General features: G+C 43.9%; 1 protein-coding gene across 1 annotated transcript in view; it reads right to left on the bottom strand.

The window, feature by feature from the left end:
• Positions 1–391: 391 nt before the first annotated feature.
• The window catches only part of LOC138585127 (kelch-like protein 29), a 115260-nt gene continuing 95985 nt past the window's right edge, over positions 392–19666 (bottom strand). Inside the window, exons 10-15 of the mRNA XM_069657383.1 lie at positions 18733–18915; positions 17320–17500; positions 8137–8330; positions 2166–2310; positions 615–859; positions 392–496 (exon numbers count right to left, since the gene is read on the bottom strand). Coding sequence (XP_069513484.1) covers positions 676–859; positions 2166–2310; positions 8137–8330; positions 17320–17500; positions 18733–18915 — 887 coding nt within the window. The 3' untranslated portion in view covers positions 392–496; positions 615–675. The remainder of the gene's footprint in view (positions 497–614; positions 860–2165; positions 2311–8136; positions 8331–17319; positions 17501–18732; positions 18916–19666) is intronic.

Here is a 19666-nt window from a genome sequence, read left to right as displayed (position 1 = left end):
TCATTTTGAGTCTGTTCTTGTTCCTCTCCTTCTCCATGAGGTCACCATAGTCTTGTGTCACACACTTGGGTTCAAGCCACATTAGGTCCCTGTGTGTCGCTCAGTAGAGCAACTTTGTCTCCTCGTCTCTGCAGCTAGGAGGACTGAAAAGATGTAAGAGGATTCTTGACAGGTTATATAGTCAATGCGACCCAGCACTGTCCTGCAGAACTCACCTACTCTCATTCTTGAAGACAAACTTCCTCAGTTTCAGGTCATGGAGGACCAAGTCCATCATCGTGGCAATGTGTCACAGCCGAGGCTACCTGATTGAGTCTGGCAGCTTCGTCCTCCCACAGCTTCTTGCAGGTGTGAACAAAAGAGTGCATGTGGCTAAAGCTCTTCTTAAAGAACACGTAGGCCCGAGTCTCCTCGAGAAGATCTCCAGGACATGTTGGTGCTGGTCCAGGGAAAAGTAGGCCTCCAGGGACTCCTGGTATCAGCAAATGTCAAATACCTGCAATGATACAGATCTTCAGTTGTGACCCGTGCTTCACTCACATATGTCCTAAATGTAATGCACATATGTTAACATACATATTTAGGATATGTTCTGACATAAAGCACATCCTCACACAAAGCAGAGCTCAGCTGGTGTTTGACATCAAACCCAGTGTGATCTGTTCCCAGCCGCCCTCAGCTGCTCTGAATGTACTTCTTGATGACCACACAGCCGTGTCTGAAGAGCGGACAGGGCAGGGACTGCAGTAGCGTCCACTTGTTGGTGCAGGGGTCAAAGGTCTCCATGTTGCTGAGGGCGGGACCCTCGCTGCTCACTATGCCTCCTGTGGCGTAGATCTTTCCGTCTAGGATCACAGCGCTGCAAGGACAGACAGAGTTTTGTATATTTCAGTTATCTCCATTTAAAAGCCAGAAACCATAAAGGAATAGTTTAATATTTTAGGATCTACAGGTATCCACTTGTAGGTTACATGAAAAGATCTGTCTCTTAAATATGAGGCATCTACTACTACACTCAAGCAGGGATTTTTTTCCTGATACAAAATAAAGCCCCCAGGACTTCTTTTAGACCCTGGTCCCTGCGGTGGAAATAAACTGAGTTACTCCTAAGGTCCCTACTTACTTGGGAAAGCTCCTGCAGTGGAAACAGCTAAAATCACCTCTACAGCAGTAACTGAGAGGAACATGTCTGTGTTCAACAGATAAGTGGGTGAATGCAAGTGTAAGAGGCTTTGATATGAGATATCTGTGACTCACAACAGCAGGAATATTGCCGTTCTTGTTAATTGTGATTAAACAACAAAGCAAGACAGGAGAAAAAATCTCCCTAAACAAGCTGATTGTCTTGCTGGGGGACACGCCTGAGTCTGACATCATTCACACACACAGAGTGAACCAGATCTAGTCCTATTGCCACAAATTCACAACACAGTTGGGACTGAAACAGATTATTACATGAAGCCTAAATCTGTTCAGAGAGAAAGCACAGCTGATCCAAAACAGAGAGCGTGCAGGGCAAAGCCTGGAGCTGCTCCTCCTGATAAACAGAGGGGAGGTGCAGGCCTGCAGAGAGCCGGACGCAGCGGAGGGAGAATATCAGCTCTCCTGCACGACGACCCTGCTAGACTTCATCCTCACACACTGGAGATAGTTCTGTTTCTGAGTGTTTGTGTGTTTTCTCTTCAGCAGCTCCGTGCTGCGTTCACTGTCCTCCGTCCTCTCCTGCATCTCTTCCTCTCTCTCGTCAGACTTAGTTAAATGTAGCAGAACAGCTGCCTGGTGTGTGCTGGTGCAGCTTATCAATAACTCTGACAACATGATTTATGTTACACATTTCACACATTAGATCACTGCCTGTAATTGCTTCCCAAATGTATTTGCTTCTTTCTTTCTTGGCTCCGGCAAAAAAAGCAAAAAGTCATTCAGGCCCTGTAAGCAGTGGGTTCATTATCCAGCAAACTGCACACCTCAGTGGCTCGAGCTGAGTGGTATATTAGGATGTGATTCCACTGTTGTTATTTATCACCATTTATTAGTCATGATGTGTCCACAAATTGTATAAAAGTTATATAAGCTGTATAAAAGAAATGCACGTAGCCACTGTCATGTCATCTACCTGTATGTATTCCACATAAACTTCCATGTGTCTCTCAACAGTGTCTCACCTGCAGAACTGTCGAGAGTGATTCATGTTGGGACCAGCCTTGATGTTGCCTTTGTCTGGGTCATAGATGGTGGTGGCTCGAGCGTAGGCTCCTCCCAGGATGAATATAAAACCGTTTAGACTCACTGCAGGGGCGTATTTGTTATCTAAAGACATGAGAGGAAGAGAAGGAGAGACACAGAGGAGAAGAAGAGGAGAGATATTTGTTAAAGAAAGCACAAAGCTATTGTTTGAATGTCATTATCTCACACAGAAGAAATTTACATTCAGTGTAATGGCATCAATTTGTTTTTATACATTTTCATTTTTCCCCTTCGGTCTCCAGGCTGCATCATCAACATTCATCTTATCATTTTACAGATGTGTCATTCTCAAGACTGCTTTGGAAAAAACAGAGAGAAAACACAGAGTTCATGAATCAGTGTGGCTTTATTGGGTTCTGCTCCACAATATGTTTGAGCTCTGCAGCAATATAAAAGAGTTACCTAAGTCCCAATAATTCACAGTTTCATTACGCCCTCTGACACGTCCATAGATTTACTGAGACAAATATAACAGAAAAAAACACTGTGCATGTGTTGGAAATACATGAGTGAACAGGTGAGATAGTGCAGACTGTATAATTCATCTGATACAGTATACAGCACATGAGGACAACAGAGGCATTGAAGCAGCTCCTCTGTAGAATTATAGATAATGGGAAACTGAATGAAACAGCGGTTTGTGCAGAACGATGCCGTTGGAAACCTGCAGCTTGTGAGCAGCGGCCCTGCTGTGTGGGAAGAAGAAGAGGATTTCTCCTGAGCAGACTGCAGCTGGACACTTTACAAGCAGCATGAATAATGCACCGACAGTTGGCCGGCGTCCTCGCTGTTTGCTGCCACAGTGGACGGACGTCCCTCATTGGAGGCGGGAAACAGGAGAAGTAACGTCTGACGCCTCAATAATGGCTCCTCGTGTTGTAGAACCACCTCCTCCTTTCTCTGGCTGTCCCCCAGCTGCTGAGAGGAGTCGACATGTTTAATGAACAGGTCACCTCTGGAGGAGAGAGGTGCTCCTGCTGCCCCGCACACTGACACTCTGAATGGTGCTTTCACCTTATAACAGTCTTAATAAAAGGAAAAGGGGCCTGATGCATAAAACCCTCTCATCATGATTCATCCTCTGGGACTATAAGTGGCAGATCATCATATCATGGTAATCCTTCCAGAGCTGTTGAGATGTTTCAGTTTAGACCAAAGTGATGGACTTTCTGACCAACAGAAACACAAAACCATCAGAACACAGAAACAGAAACAAATGACTCTCAATGACTTCATGTTTTATATGAAAACAATGCAGTCATTTACACTGAAATCCAGTCTGAGCGTCTGCTGCTCCCTCTGAGGCGTCAGCTTCAGTTTCTGCCCTGAGAAACGAGCTGCTCTGATTGGTCCTCCTCACTTTCTGCCTGACGAGTTCATTTTCTTCTTCTACGTCTTCATCTCATTGACATGCAGCTGCCAGTCTTTCCCAGTATGTGTGTGTGTGTGTGTGTGTGTGTGTGTGTGTGTGTGTGTGTGTGTGTACATGATGTTTTGTGTTTGGTCTCATAAACACAGAACACTCATTTCTCTCTGCTCGGCGCCTGAGCAGAATAATAACAGGACGCTCTCAAAGGAAAAACCTTTCTCTCTTTTCCCCACAGAAACGTTCACCAAATTATTCTGCTTTAACAAACCTGAGATACAGTGAAGGGAGCAAGAGGAGCGTCTGGCTGAAAACTTTCTAATTCTGAGGAGAGCCTCGTTATTCTTTAAGCCTCACAGAGGATTTTGTCTGGATTTGCAGCTCTGAGGTTAAAAACTCAGCCTAAACATCAACTAGTGACCACTTTCTACATAAAACATGAATAATGGAAGGTTTGAACACGTCTGTGGTGATAGAAGAACAGCTGAGCCTGCGGGGCAACACGGGCGGACACAGCCTCTCACACTCTGATAAAACAGCTTAGTCATAGAGTCTGTGCCCCCTCAGGCAGAGGTCAAGGACAGGTAACGAAGACACACACACACACACACACACACACACACACACACACACACACACACACACACACACACACACACACACACACACACACACACACACACACACACACACACACACACACACACACACACACACACACACACACACACACACACACACACACAGCAATGATGCAATCTGTGGCTGCTGTCTAAACAAACACCTTGTTGTTGCCTCACATCCTTTCATATCTGATTCCTGCGGCAACACAGCAGATATCTGATTCTATAAAACAATGAACACACACACACACACACACACACACACACACACACACACACACGCACACACACTCACAAATATATCACAACTCACTGGATTATACCAACCCTGCACACTGTACAGATCCAGATAAGACTGCTCTGTCTGATAAAGTCTCCCAAACAGCAGTCGTCATCACATCGCTGTAAGGAAACGTGCGGTCAGCATCAACAGAAACAAGAGATTCTCCTCTGAAAGATGACCTGTTAGGTATCTATGGAAACATCTTCTCCACCATTCTCACTCCCTCTCTTTCCCCTCCTCTTCCTCTTCCTCCTCCTCCATCATGTCTCTCATGCTGTGCCTGTTTGGCCTGTGTCATTTGTGCGACTCATTGTTCTGCTGTCGATTTTCCGATAGAGCAGTCTGTGCTCAGAGCTTCTGACGCTCGGGTCCTCAGAGCTGACCAGTCGATGGAGACCCATCAGTCAGCAGGAGACGCATTCTGGGTGGAAACTGGAGGGTGCTGGGTGGAGTGTGTGTGTGTTTGCAAATGGGTGTGCCTAAGAGTGATGTGATGTATGTGTGATAGCGAGTCACTTTTTATATGTATTTTTAAAGGGTCATGGATTCTCTCTCTATAAGCTTCTGTCTTAAAGCAATGGGGTCTGAAATTAAAACACTTTTCTTCCAACAGTTTTGATTGTTTTACATGAAAAATGTATTAAGAGTCTTTAGAATCAGTTGTTTCATGATTCGAAATGTAATTTGCTCTGTTGGTATCTGGTCATACACAAGTGCATTAGACAAGGCAGTTTTGGCCTGATGGACTGACACGTTTCCCTCGAGTCATGCAGCGAGCAGGTCAAAAAACAACAATATGCTCAGGCTGAGTGAAGAGTTACAGAAGTTAGGACCACTTTTACTTTTTGAAGTCTGTCATCTGTCATGTTTGTAAAAATGATAATAAGAAGACTGTCTGGTTGATTTAGAGTTACAATGATTTTGTTTAAAAAAACATCCCTCCCTGAAATCCTAAAGTAAATATTTAAAAAACTGAAATATCAAAGAAGCTGAAGTTTATAAAAAAAAAGTGATATACGCTGTGAATCAAAAAAAATGAAGAGGCAAGTTTTAAGGATAATAGAAAATGTATCACACTGCCACAATATGTGTAAGGTGTAATTTCAATTTCATTTCTAAATTCCTCTTGCCTTCATTTTGCTGCGATAGAGGGAGAGAGATATCTTAAACCTTTTGCATTAAGGATATCTGTTTGAACTGACATTTTAAAGAAGCATTGTGGCCTCATATTTACACTGAACAAAAATATATATTTTATAATTATATATATAATTTTTTGTTTTTGCTACCATTTTTCATGAGCTGAACTCAAAGATCTAAGACTTTTTCTATGTACACAAAAGGCCTATTTCTCTCAAATATTGTTCACAAATTTCTCTAAATCTGTGAGCACTTCTCCTTTGCCGAGATAATCCATCCACCTCACAGGTGTGGCATATCAAGATGCTGATTAGACAGCATGATTATTGCACAGGTGTGCCTTAGGCTGGCCACAGTAAAAGGCCACTCTAAAATGTGCAGTTTTATCACACAGCACAATGCCACAGAGGTTTTGAGGGAGCGTGCAATTGGCATGCTGACTGCAGGAATGTCCACCAGTGCTGTTGCCCGTGAATTGAATGTTCATTTCTCTACCATAAGGCGTCTCCAAAGGTGTTTCAAAAAATTTGGCAGTACATCCAACCCGCAGACTACGTGTAACCACATGTATTTGTGTCAGTTGATAAGACAGAGCTGAGAGATTGCGAGAGAAGTGCAAAGAGAGAGAGATGAAGAGGGAGATTAGAGAGGGAGAGCGAAGGAGGGAGGCAGAGTGTTGATCGAGAAGCGCTCCCCACCGGCTCACTAAAATCTTCGCTGGTCGATTTCACAGGAAGCACGAAACCCGTCCATTATCTGTTGGCTGGTTGGCAGTCAGACACAGGCTCATCTACACGCTGACACATGACGGTCTGCCTGTTTGCCTTGGCCCTTTAGACACAGACTCACATAAAAACCTTAGGCACAAACACGTGGAGTAACCTCCAGTCTCATTACACAATTCATGCGTGTGCATGTGTGTGTGCGTGTGCATGTGTATGGTGCCCCTGGGGGATATATATATATGAGGTAAGGAGATGTTGTGTGTGTGTGTGTGTGTCTCTCTACATGTGTGTGTGTCTCCTCTCCCCTCTGCCAGCTGCTCTGCCAGCCCTTTAATACCATTCAGCTTCACCAAACACACACGTTACATCATCATAATGTTGCTCACAGTCGTCTTGCTCTGAAAAGGCACTAATAACAGAGAGCAAGTTTCTGGGCGACAGAGCTGAGGGGAGAGCCTCCACGCTGGAGCTTTAATGACACCAGAACATCTTGTCAGGAAACATTTGAACTCAAACACATTTTTGACCCAGTGTTTCTCTCTGATGCCTGCTGCTCTGAGTGCTGCCTGCAGCAGCAGTGTGCCACAATTTGAGATAATTTCCTTTTTCTGAAAGGCATTTGGACAGCTCTTTGCCCTGAGACTCCATCATGTGCCAACAAGTTAGATGTTGTAATCCTGCATCAAATATTGAATCTCTCACTGTGTGGAAAATGTATAAAAATGAACACAAACAACTTTTTTTTCTGTTGCAGCTTAAAATATATTTGAACAGTTTGAGACATTTGCTTATTAGATTTCTGGAGGAGAGTTGGTAAAAAGGATCTCTATATTTTTTTAAAATATATGGGTACAGCCAGCAGCTGGTTACCTGCCTCAATCATGGCAGGATATATTTTAGTTAAAGACCTGCCTGTGGATAACATCTCTGCACAGGAACACAGCTGTCAGTGTTTTGAGTCACGCTGAGTTGTACACTGTGTGTATTTCCTGCTACCTTGGAGTTCTGGCAGCTTGGTTAAAGTGTTTCTTCTGTTGCTGCGTCCTTCACAGGTCCCCGGTGGCTCCCACTGGAATGTGGCTGCAGGTTTGTGAAGTGAATAACTACAGAGTTTGGCCAATAACACGTCAGAGGGTTTAGACTCACCCACCTACCATTTCAGCTGGTCTCTTCATTACAAAGATAGCATTAACATTGTAAGAGTGGGGATAGTGGAAAATCTGATGAGACGAAACAACAGGAGTGTTGACAGAGTGTGTTCACTCTTTCTCTGATACAAACTCCAATATTAAAGAATATTTCAACCAAATTAGTAGTTGTGATGAGATATGATCATAGATATTCAGCCAACATTTTTTAACCTTTGCTTGTTTTATTTCATAGATGTATAACTGTTGGACATCCTTATAAAGAATTTGGCTTCATCTTCATTGATATAAACTATATACTAACACTATATAAAATTGAACAACAGGTGAAAATGTTATGTCCACACTTGTGCATGAATGAGTCTGAAGGAGATTCTCTGTGTATGAAGTGCAAAGTGAACATGAAGCACCAACAAAAGATTCACCCTCATACAGTCGTCTCCTGTATGACAGGATTTTACCTTGAAATGGCAAACAGGACTTTACGGTTTCAACAGGAGAAGTCAAGCACACGACATGAAGTTGTTCAAGTGGGTAGAATAGTGAGAGAACTGTTGCTAGGCAACCATCAACAATAGTGGAGGCCCAAAAACACCTGTCTTACCTATCATAGGTGATTCAATGAAGCTCCAGGTGTTGCTCTGAGGTACGTAGGACTGGAGGACCCCCGCCGAGCGCCCGGCCTCGTTCACACCTCCGAACACGTAGACCTTCCCTCCGCACACTGTGGCTGCTGCTGAGTGGACCGGCTTAGGAAGAGGAGAGACCGTCTCCCACTGGTTGGTGATGGTGTCGTACCTGGAGAGGAAAAGGGAGATTTTTTAGATCAGATTTTGATGTTACAGTAATTTCAGCGCTGCATGAAGAACAATTAAAAAGCAAAGAGACACAAGAGGAGAAGCAGAGAAGCAGAATCTGCTATAAAGTAAAGTCATGACCCCACTTTCATTTAACAAATCCACTATGAGGAGTCTCTGCATCACTTCTGAAACCTCTAATGATTCATAAACTATGTGAACACTTTGCAGTCAGTCATTTACACCCACACACACCAATAATATACAGAAACACTTCATTTAAAGTTCCCACTGCGCTGGAATCACAGTGAAATGCTGCTTTTGGCTGCAGGGCTGACACATATAATTAGCAGAATGCCAAGACCACCAGGGAAGAGGGAAAAGACCAACCATTACGTACAATGACAGCAATTAAAGCAATTACACAAAGCAACATATGTTGGGAGCTACAAGCCATTAGTCTCTAGAGTTGGGCTGTGTGTCAGCGCCGAGCTTTGGACCTTTCTCACTGAGCCGTCTTTGGCAGAGACTTCAACACCGAGACTAAAACTCAGCCGACCCAAACAGACACAAACAGACGCTGCAGATGAAAGGGCCTGACACAACGTGAACAAGACACACAAGACACTGGCTGATGAGATTGTGTGCTTGTCAGAGGTTAAGTCTGTGTTTTTGAGTACATTTCTTGACTTTTCATTTGTGTGTGTGTTTTGCCTCCTGGCTCCATTAGCGTGGTGTGTCAACAGTGTAATCCTGTGTCCACGGGCCACTGATCAAAGCAGCCGACAGCCTTCCAGCTGGAGAAGGCCTCATTAAAGAGCCACAAACAGATCCTGGATCTGTGAATAAAACTCACATCTATTCAGACTAAAGCGAGCCGTCCTGATCAAGGTAGTCTCTTTGTTATAGACGAAAAACACCTTTACATGAAAAACTGAAGCCAGCGTCCCCCAGGACGACAAGCCGTACACATCAGACGCTTAAAGAAAGAGAAAGTCCCAAACTGTCACTAAAAGAAGTTCTTATTCAAGAATTATTTTTTCCACTGTGACTGAATTGAACAGGTGTTTTTTCTTGTCAGATGCTTTTCTTCTGCAGGCATTCCTCCTGTGGCATTTGAAGTTTGAATGACCGCTGGAAGCGCTGGTTGCATCCACCTTGCTGTGAGAAGGTGGCTACATAAAGTGTGAGACGAGACGGGTGGATTAGCCTTTGGGAAAACTCTCTCTGGGGGTCTGATCATGTTTGTGCATCAGCTGCTGAGGGGAGGGGTTTAAATCAACAGGCAGTCTGAGAGAGAGGTGACACAGAACTCACTGTTGGAAAGGTGGATAAGACACCCAGGTGTGCCAATTAGCCCTGTTTAAACAGACACACACACACCGCTGAGAAAGAAGGACTAACACGTGTTTCACTCTCTGGCAGTTGTAATTACCTCTCAGACCACATCAGGGAGGTTCATAAATGAAGGATCAGACACTGCTGAGTGAAGCTGATTAAGGGATCGACACAAGGCCAACAGGACTCCTGCAAACAGCTGCTCATGATGAGAAGAAACAACTAGAACAAACACAGACTCTTTACCGTTAAAGTGACCTAGAATATGTTCTCTTGCTTTTTCTCAGATCCTCCTTATCAAGAAAATAGGTTGTAATAATTGTAAACACTGCACAGCTCTCATGCAGCTATCAGCAGTTCTGATGAAGAGGAACACGTGCAGGTCAGAAGAAACTCAGTCTCAGACAATCTCAGAGGTCAGGAATCTGATTGTATTCATTACACGTGTGATTCACCATCAAGCATTTAAAATGAAGTGTGACATCAGGACTGACAGTAAGAAGATCCTCAGAGTGGGTGTTTATGGTTTGATTGTATCTCCAGGGCAGAAGAGACGGAGGAAGAAGAGAGGGAGAAAAGAAAACACTGCGTTCATCTCAAAGACAAAGACTATCTCTCCTTTTCTTTCCTCTGAAGCTCTCTGTCAGACACATTTCCATTGTCACTTCATCGTCTGCAGCTCCTGACAGGCTCGCTTCATCACACAGGGACAATCATCTCAGAAATGAGGCTGCAGGGTTACAGTGGAACAAACAACGTAGGATTGTGTTCTTTTATGTAGGAGAGAGACAGAGAGAGAGACGGGTATGAAGGGCAGACACATTGTGAATGAAAGAAAGAGGACAGACCTTCAGATTTGCCTCTGAATCTGTAATCTGGATGAAGAAAAACAAGTGAATGCTGGCAGCAGCACTGCGGCTGACATGTCAACAAATCACAAGTGTAAGTCGACGTCTGCAGGTGGAAGAGCGACCCACGCAGTGAGACTGTGTTGGTGAAAGAAAACCAGCCGATGTTTCTCTGATCTTTGTTCTTAACGACCCGTCTGCTTACAAACATCATGTTTAATAACAACAGGTGAAATTAGACGGTTACCGTGGAAATGTACAGTCACACCTGCCATGTTTGTTTATGTTGACAGCAGATGGATTTGCCGTCTCCACACCTGCTTTCCTGCTCCAGTGAGTGTTTACAGCAGCAGGACAGTATGTATAAGGCATTCACTTCAATTCAACTACAGCGCTCATGTTCATTGTAATGAACAAACATATCAGCCAGTGCTAAAGTGTGACCAGAGACTATATAAGAAGTGGATGCAGCCTTCCTACACACATTTCCACAACAGCAGCTCTGCGACCTTTAAAAAGTGAGTGTGTGCACTGGAATGCAATGATAGTTGGTTTAAACAACACACATTGCATTAATCGCCTGCAGAGAGAAGCTGATGCTCTAGATTTTATCGAGCAGCAAGTCATGCCTTTAAGTTACAAATTCACAGTAATCCCTGCAACTCCCAAGATATCTATCTCACAAACAGGAAGCCTCCCTCTCTATCTCTCATCCTCTTCCTGCTGAAAACATGCAAGCTCAGATGCATGCACGCACTTTAACGTGGATCTCTCAAATTGTGTTCATGTGGGCAAATTTGACTTGTTAGGTAAATAAAAAAGGTCAGTTTGAAACCAAATTAAAGTTTCATATTTAGTTTGATTGCTGAAGCTTGAATTTTTCACATAGATCTGTTCACTGCCATGCCAGCAGTGTAGCTTGAGGAATGGTGATAGCAATCAGTTGGTCCAGTACTCTGCTCAAGACTGCAAAATCTCAACAGCTGTCCTGTCAGCAGTAATGGAATGAGAGGTTGTGATTTGGCTTGAGGAAAACAAGGGCACTACGTGAATCAGCTCCAGCCTGGAGGGCATTCAAAACTATGTGCACAAACATATAGGCATAATTTGCTTACATTAACATTTTTCACTTTTGCCAAGGATGTTCATTAGGAGCCAAATGAGGGGAAATCCCAACAGAATGACATAAAATACTCTAAAGCATCCTGGTAAGAGAAAGAGAAAACTGTCTGCTAAGCTTTAAATTAGAAAGATAATTCAGCTGCACATTTGTAATCCGGCTGATTTTAGAGATTAACCTGCTGACAGTGTCTGTGGATGTTCATGTGAAATGACTCAAGTGTAACTGTGCTTCTTTGCATATTTGTGAAAATCTAATCCAAAAATTGTATTATTGTATTTCTAAAGTGAGGGAGTGAAAGGAAGCTAATGCATGGGTTGTAGTTAAAATATTTCTAATAGTAGCAGCATGGTTTGTTTGTGATGATGTCAGGTACACTGTCTGCTAAGCTTTAATTTTAAAAGATAATTCAGCTGCACATCATCAAACTGACATCAGGTAAACTGACATCATCACTAACATGCAATGGACAAAAGTGAGAGGACAGAGAGAGACAAGGAGACAGAGACGTTACAAGTGAAAATCAACATGGACACTTCATAAGGGTAATGAGGGTGTGTCAGAAGTGTGAGGGTGGTTGGTGGGTGGGTGGAGGGTGGAGGTGGCTTGGGTAGGGTCGGAGGATGAACCGGTGCCTTGACAGCGCAGTAGGAGCCTGAACTGTGAAGTCGGTTGATCCTGAGGAGAAGGGGATTAACTCAGCAGGGGGGCAACCGCCTCTGCAGGTGGGCTCTGGGAGCCTGTTGTCCGCAACCACAGTGTCATACTGCGAGGGCTACTGGGGCCGACTGTCCCAACCATCATAGGTCCCCACCTGAGGCTGTCAATAGAGGGAATCTTCTTCATTATTAGCATCATTGCCCTGCAGATTATTTCCCTACTGCCTCCAAAATAGAGTGCTGTTGGGCAGGAAGCTGAAATGGGCATAGAATAATCACCATGCCTATTTTTTTTGTGTGTTGTACATACAAGAGCTCCGTATGAACATGTAGAGTGTGTGTGTTTAAAATGCATCTGCATTCAGGGAGTAAGAGCTAAAGGTGTATGGTTATTATATGTGTGCTGAGGAAGTTTGAATGGACCACATCGCCCATGATCCTCTCTGTCTGGCTGCCTGGCAGCTTCTACACCTGCAGACAAAGGAGCAGATCCCTGTCAGAGCGTCCTCACACAGCAAACAGGAGACAAACCATTCCTCACCACAACTCAAAGAGCAGCTGGAGCCTCTACTCCATGAGAGCGACGTGGGGTCTCTCCCACCCCTGGTGTCCCACAGAAGGAGACCTCTCTCTGAGTGACTGGCACCCCAGCGTGCAAACCACCCGCAGACATCGAGTAGTTAAGGACATGTCAGTTCATGGAGCAGCCCACAGAAGACTTGAGTGTGTTCAGTGTGAGGCCTGATGAAACCTCAGGCTGGAATCTCCATCTCACTGTACCTTCTTTGTCAAGGTTGAGTTGATGAAATTTCCCAGGAGCAATTCAATGCTCCTTGACAAGCTCTTAGAGGGTATACAATTGGCCTCAAACTAAGCCATCTTTTTTTTTTAAATATCCCATTGTGCTAAAACACCACTTGATGTAAAAAGTAAAACTCAAGGAAGAGATGGAGGAAGGTTGTGTTAAGAGGAGGATGAAGGCATTTCTTCAGTCAGAGCGAGGCTGAACACTCAAGAGGAGCCCAACCATCTTCAGGGCGATGGAGGAAAACAGAAATCTGCACTAGATGATGCCTGAGTAACAGCACATGGCTGTAAAGTGCAGGGAGGCTTATGCAGCAACAACAAATGTGCCAGTTAATGAGCCTGAAAACAACACATGAACAATGCAGCTCTCTCCACAGCTTTTCACAGACACATATATTTATGTTCTACAATCCAAAAGGTCATTTAAAGCCATAAAAAAGCGAGAACATGATGCCAAATTGCTCCTCTCTCCTCCAGACTTGTCAGCAAACAGCAAACATCCCTGATGAGAAAGTTGCTGTACTCAGCGTCATGTTGCTAACAGTCTTCATGCAATATTAACTTGCAGTAGAGCTCATAGGACGCACAAACCTGGGCACACTGTGCAATAAATAAAACAAAACCATCTGTGATTGACACATCATCAGACACCCATGAATCATTCAATATCTGCAATCATATTGGTTTGTCAAAGGATCAACATGCACAGGAGCGAGCGGGCCCAGGGTACCTGACTGCAAGTTAAAGCCTCCGAACTCGACTCGTCCCTAAAACTCTGTCAGTCATTAGTGTGAGAGCGGAGACAGGAACGAGCCCGCTCGCTCCTCTGAGTGTTGATTTGGGCCTCCTGCTGTTCCCAAAGAAAGGATGCATCCAACCAGCTTTGAGACGGCTCTGATTGAAGACATAATTGTGAATGTGGGTGAATTTCATGGTTAGGAGCGTGAAACCCTCAGTGAGATGGACGGAGAGATGAGGGAGTGAGGGAGGCAGGAAGGACTGCAGATTAGGAGTCAGGGTGCTGCGAGGTGAGGAGCCCTGGCTGAAGCTGGCTGATCGGCTGTGTGTGTAAACAATCTCTGCCTCAATCACTCTATGAGCAGAGCAAATCAACTCTGTCTGTCGCAGTCTTTCACGTTGTACCCCAGCCTTCCGATACAATCCTCACCAGCCATCTGTATATCAAACACGGCAGCCATTCACACACACTGACTAATTCCTGAATATTATCAGCTCTCCATGTTACAACTGCCTCCCTGCTGGAGTCTCGACTATCTTTAGAGTTTTGGCCCAACAATGCTGAGCTGCAGCTGAGCCAACTGAGTCTCATAGCACAGACACACCTGCCAAATCCGGTGGTTAGCTACAACATAAAGGATCAGCAGTTAATGGGGCTCATTCATCAAAGCAGCGAGGAACAAATGTGTTCAGAAATGACCTGAAAGAGATCTTGATCATCTTCAACACCTCTGAGATTCATGTAACGATTCCAGCAATGACTCATACACAAACTTCATGGTCTTCTTCAGTTAAAGTCAGAGCAGTTCAGAGTAATTCAGTTAAACAGGAAGTTTCTACTTGGAAAACACTTCACAAAAATCTTCATATCTGTATCTGTATATTACAAGATAAACGATGATGTTAATCTGTCGAGCTCTTGTGAGCTGTAGAGATTGTTGATGATTTAAAGCACCTGTCGTTGAGTTGATTTGACAGAGCAGCTGCCTGCTGTACTAATCTTCCTTCAGCTTTTAAAGTGTTCATTCTTCTAATGAATATTCAGACACAGTGGCATCTATGCATGAATGGTAAATGCTTCAAAGCCGTTACAATGACTGAATAATGTCTGTTAGATAACACTATCTGACTCAAGTGAGTTTACTCTGCAGCTGAGAGTATTGAAAGACGTTCGGGAGCATTAAACTGAAAATAAATCTATAATCTTATATGTATAAAAAAAAAAGCTCAAGTTGTTCTTCTGTAAGAAGTTGGGCTTCATAGTCTGACTACATTGTAACAATGTTTTCTAAAGTTGCCCAAACCTGACTCGCAGCTCTGTTGAACATGGATGTGAGGTCTTGCCTCAGGCTGGATGAAGGATTTATGTGACGTTGTTGTTAGTAGGAGGGATTATTCAGCTGCAAGTGTTGTCTATCTTTTAAAAGGAGCTTCTTTAAGTGGTAGGATTATTGTCCAAAGTAAAGCAAAGGTGCTTTTTGGCTTGAACATGGGATATTAATGCTTGTGAAAGAGTTGGCCTTATTGTATTCATACCATGTTTTTGAAACTATGTTGGAGGCAGACAGCTCTGTTCATACAAATTCAGCCTCCACAAAACTTTCTTGTGAATTATGCATCATGCAGCACATTAGTTTTGCTTCACAGACTCAACAAAAAGAACATGCTCTTTATTGCTGGTGGCCAACAGGCTGACATCTGAATGTTTCAATTGTTCCTAATGTAATAAAGCAGTGAAATATTTTCACAGAACATATTTCAAATACAAAACAGGTTTTATCTGCAGGATGAAAAATATTTCTAACCTTTACAGCTCCTTTGTTCTTCACTTTTAATAAAGTTTAAAGATATTCTTCTCTCCATAAAGATGCATGCAGCTCACACTGAAAGTGTTTCCAGCTGAGTAATCTATAATTCATCAACACAGTCGCTGCTAAAGGCTTTCACAGCAGGTCAACACGTCTCGTCAGGAGAAAAGTTTCACCATCCAAATAACACATTTGAAATGGAAACTGAACCAAAACCATGAATAAAACCTTAGTAATCACTAACAAAAATAATGACAATAATTCCAGTTATACGACTGTCAGGCATAAATTATCCAGTCTGTGACCTCTCTAAAAGCACATCACCTTCAATGTGTTTACGCATTCATTTCTAAGAAATGTAACTCAGACTCAGTTTTGCCTCTCCCACCACAAAGCTGTTTCTGAAAGAGACAAACTAAAAGCCTGGGTTGCTGAGAAACGAGCCCTTTGACCTCTTCGACATTTTGCCCAAACAGCCTGAGAGACCCGTTAGCTTTTAAATGATCAGGCCGCTGAATACGACCCTGACCTTGTGTTACTAATGGTTTGCTTCAGCCCGAGCACCGTGCATTTCCTTCCTCACTATTAGGAGATCAACTATTCTGCTCGGTGTGTGGGTTATTTCTCCCTCACTGTTACAGCCTTTGTAAGTGCAGCACGAGGGCAGTGATACCAAGCAGAGGAGGCCTCTGGCAGTTCTTGGAGAGAGGCAAAGTAGTTTTACAGTGCTGATAACTGAGACAGACACACACATACAAACACATCACACAGTGAAACACTGATTTCTTCAGAGCCCTGATTCCCTCGATGCACCGGCAGCTCTCAAATTAAGCAGCTCAGAGACAGAGGAATCAAATGCGTATCCATTACGGGGCAAATATTCCATCTACCCTTCATAACGACACTGTGTGGCAGCATTATGGGAAATATCTAATTATCCTGTTTCATTTGTGCATTGTTTTGGAGATCAATTGATCTGCTAGGTAATGAGCGGCAGCGGCCTGCTCTAATATACCCAGTAATGTTCTTTTGATTGCTTTGGTTCATCTCGCTCTGCCGTGCAGGAGGAGGAAGCTTCTCTGCTGAAACAAACTCCTCAGACCAGGTTAGAGAAAGAAATGAGGAGCAGAATTACAAAAGTCAAGAGATATGAATCAAACTTTTGAACTAGAACAATCTCTATTCATGTTTATTACCACAAGGAATTAATTGTACTCCATGAGGAAACTGTCTTTGTTTGCTCTGATGCTGAAGAGCTCTAACAAAAAACACAGAAATCAGAAGAAAAGAGGCGGCTGAAAAGGCCAGAGGACGACCTTCACATGAAGTGGATGGAATCAGATACAGTATGCCACTCTGCTCTCTGAAAGCAAATCCTCTCACTCATGGCCCGCTCACAAAGACCAAAGAGGTGCTCTGTCGCTTCACGACAACGCTCACAGCTCACATTTATTCCTCTGCACCTTTCTGCTCTCAAAAATTGCTAACAAAACCATTTGCTCAAACTGGATCGCTCAGCATCCACCTACTTTTGCAGAATCATCTGCACACACTCTCTGAGATGGCTGTCACATCAGTTAGAGCTGTCCTCACTGTTCAGACACCAGCTGGGTGCTGCTGGAGGTGTCTGTTGTTTGGAGACAGGCTGCTGTTGATGTTGTGTGACTCTCACCTCTCCACATGGTCCAGGTTCCCTGACACTCCCAGTCCTCCGATGGTGTACAGCTTTCCGTCGTACACCAGGCTGTTGTGTCTGCAGCGAGCCACCGTCATCCGGGACACCAGACTCCAGTTGTCCAGCAGGGACATGTAGCACCAGACGTCAGCCATCATCACACCTGTCTCAGTGCCACCTGAAAGATAGAAGAAGGATTATTTAAATGGGTATGCCCGGTGATTTTAACGGTGTTTATACTGTAGGAACTTTCCCAGGGAACCAGAAACCTTTAAAAAAAACAGGAACTTAAACAGATAAAACTAAAGAGTCAACCTGCTGTTTGTTTCAGCTCCATTCCAGCTCCCTGTTAGCTGTGCAGTTTGACAGGTAACACCAGCAGTGACTCAGTGACCCTGCTCTGAGTCTGAGGAAGGTTACAGACCGGAGCCTGTTGATCAGCTGACTAGAACACTGATTTCTCCACTGGCTGTCTGACTCCCAGCGAACACATGCAAACCTGTTCCAATGCCCAAACACAAATTTACATTTATATGAAAAGAGGGAGAGGAAAGGTACACGCAGGACAAATCCTGCTGCATTTCCACGCTGCAATGTCAAGGTGTGAGCACCGTGCAGGATTCAGGCACAAATGGAGCGTGGAGAGAGAAATTCAGTCTGTCTCTGGAGAAACAACTTAAAGGTGTCTCATAGAGGGAGTCACAGAGTGCACAGTGTGCCACCATGGAACTAAATCGAATGCAAAACACTGCAGCGACTGTAAAGCCAGAGAGAGAGAAAAAGTCACGTTCAGATAAATGCTCCTCAGAAGGTAAACAGAAGAGACGTTAAGGAATCTTAAAGGTCATCAAAGATACCTGTAGCGCTGAGCATTGACACATTTTCAAACTAACAGATGAGTGAGCTTTGAGGGCGGCAACCTCTAAAACTGTTTCACAAAGGTCACAAGAAGCTGCTGATGATCTGGGCAGGTTCATATCTGTCGGAGAGTGAAAATGTCCTCACTGAGAGATGATGAACATCAAGTGTGGAGACCTTTGTCAGGACTCATTATGAAGAATGTGCCTTGAACAAAAGACATTCTGTGGTTTGCTCTTCTTGATTAACACTTTCAGACACTACTCGGGTTATTTTCTCTTCACCATTAATTACTACTTTGCTGTTTTTTTTCCAGCACAATGCATTCTGGTATATAGAGCTGGGTTTGTGACCTTAAGTTAAACTCCTCTTTTCAAAATGCATTGTGGGATACTTTGAGTCGTTGAGTTGAAGGAGAGATGAAATGTTCCTGATGCAGGAGTAACCTTTCACTACTGCAGTGTGATAAACCCATGACATGGACTGTCCTCCTGCTCTGTGCCACTAAATGACTACAAAAGCTACAGTTGTGCTGCGGTACGTGTAGCTCACCTGACAGGTAGATGTTGTCTCCGGCCGAGATGACACTGAAGAACTCGCGGTCGTAAAAGGGCAGGCTGGCCAGCGGGTACCACTTACTGTTCTGGGGGTTGAAACAGGTGACTGCTGTCAGGGAGCGCTGGTTCATCCCGATCGTCTGACGCCCTCCCACCAGAACTATCACCTCCGCTACACCTGGAGAACAAAGGAGGAGGAGGATGGAGGAGGAGGATGATTGGGGAGGACAAAGGAAGGAAAGAGATGGGAGAAAGCAGCCATCAGGAAACGTTTCCACAAGTTTATAAGAGCCAAGATTTAATCAAAGCCTCTTTGAGATGCCAGAGTGCTGCAGAGACTAACAGGTGTCATGTTTTGTAGCTTGTTGCTTCATATATAAGTATGTTTATATGGCTTTCAAGAAAGAGGTGAACATTTTTATACATTTAATAAAGGCATCCTTTAGAAAAACGTTTCAATTTCCTGACAGGAACCTTGATCGCCTGCGTGAACACTGACTTACACAAGCAGCCACAGATTATAAGTCTGCTGGTTAGAATTCAGAGCGGCCTTGGCTTTCCCTGAGTCAATACGCTTGTCTGGAAATGCAAAACAAAATGCAAAATAGAAAAGTTTCCTCTTGGTCACAGGAAACTACTTAAACAGGAAAGTATAACTCAATTACAAAGACTGATGGTGCTGCCAGTCGTTGTGATGCTGCCCAGCTTTCTGACTCTCTCTTCCTACACATGATACAAGCACTAACCTACACATTCACTCGTCCACACGCTCACTGTGAAACATTCACTGTTTGGACATGAGAGACTCACATAATCAATAAGTGAGGATCAATTTGTGTACGCGTGTTGGTGCAGATGTGTCGTGTCTCAGATAAACACACGAGCTGTGGACCTTGTGTGATTAAGAAGATACTTGATACTCATCCCTG

The sequence above is a fragment of the Semicossyphus pulcher genome, unplaced genomic scaffold (genome assembly GCF_022749685.1).
Source record: "Semicossyphus pulcher isolate SPU_LCO1_2020_fin unplaced genomic scaffold, fSemPul1.0.p SCAF_11, whole genome shotgun sequence".
NCBI classification, from domain to species: Eukaryota; Metazoa; Chordata; class Actinopteri; order Labriformes; family Labridae; genus Semicossyphus; species Semicossyphus pulcher.
This window is presented reverse-complemented; position numbering and strand designations above follow the sequence as displayed.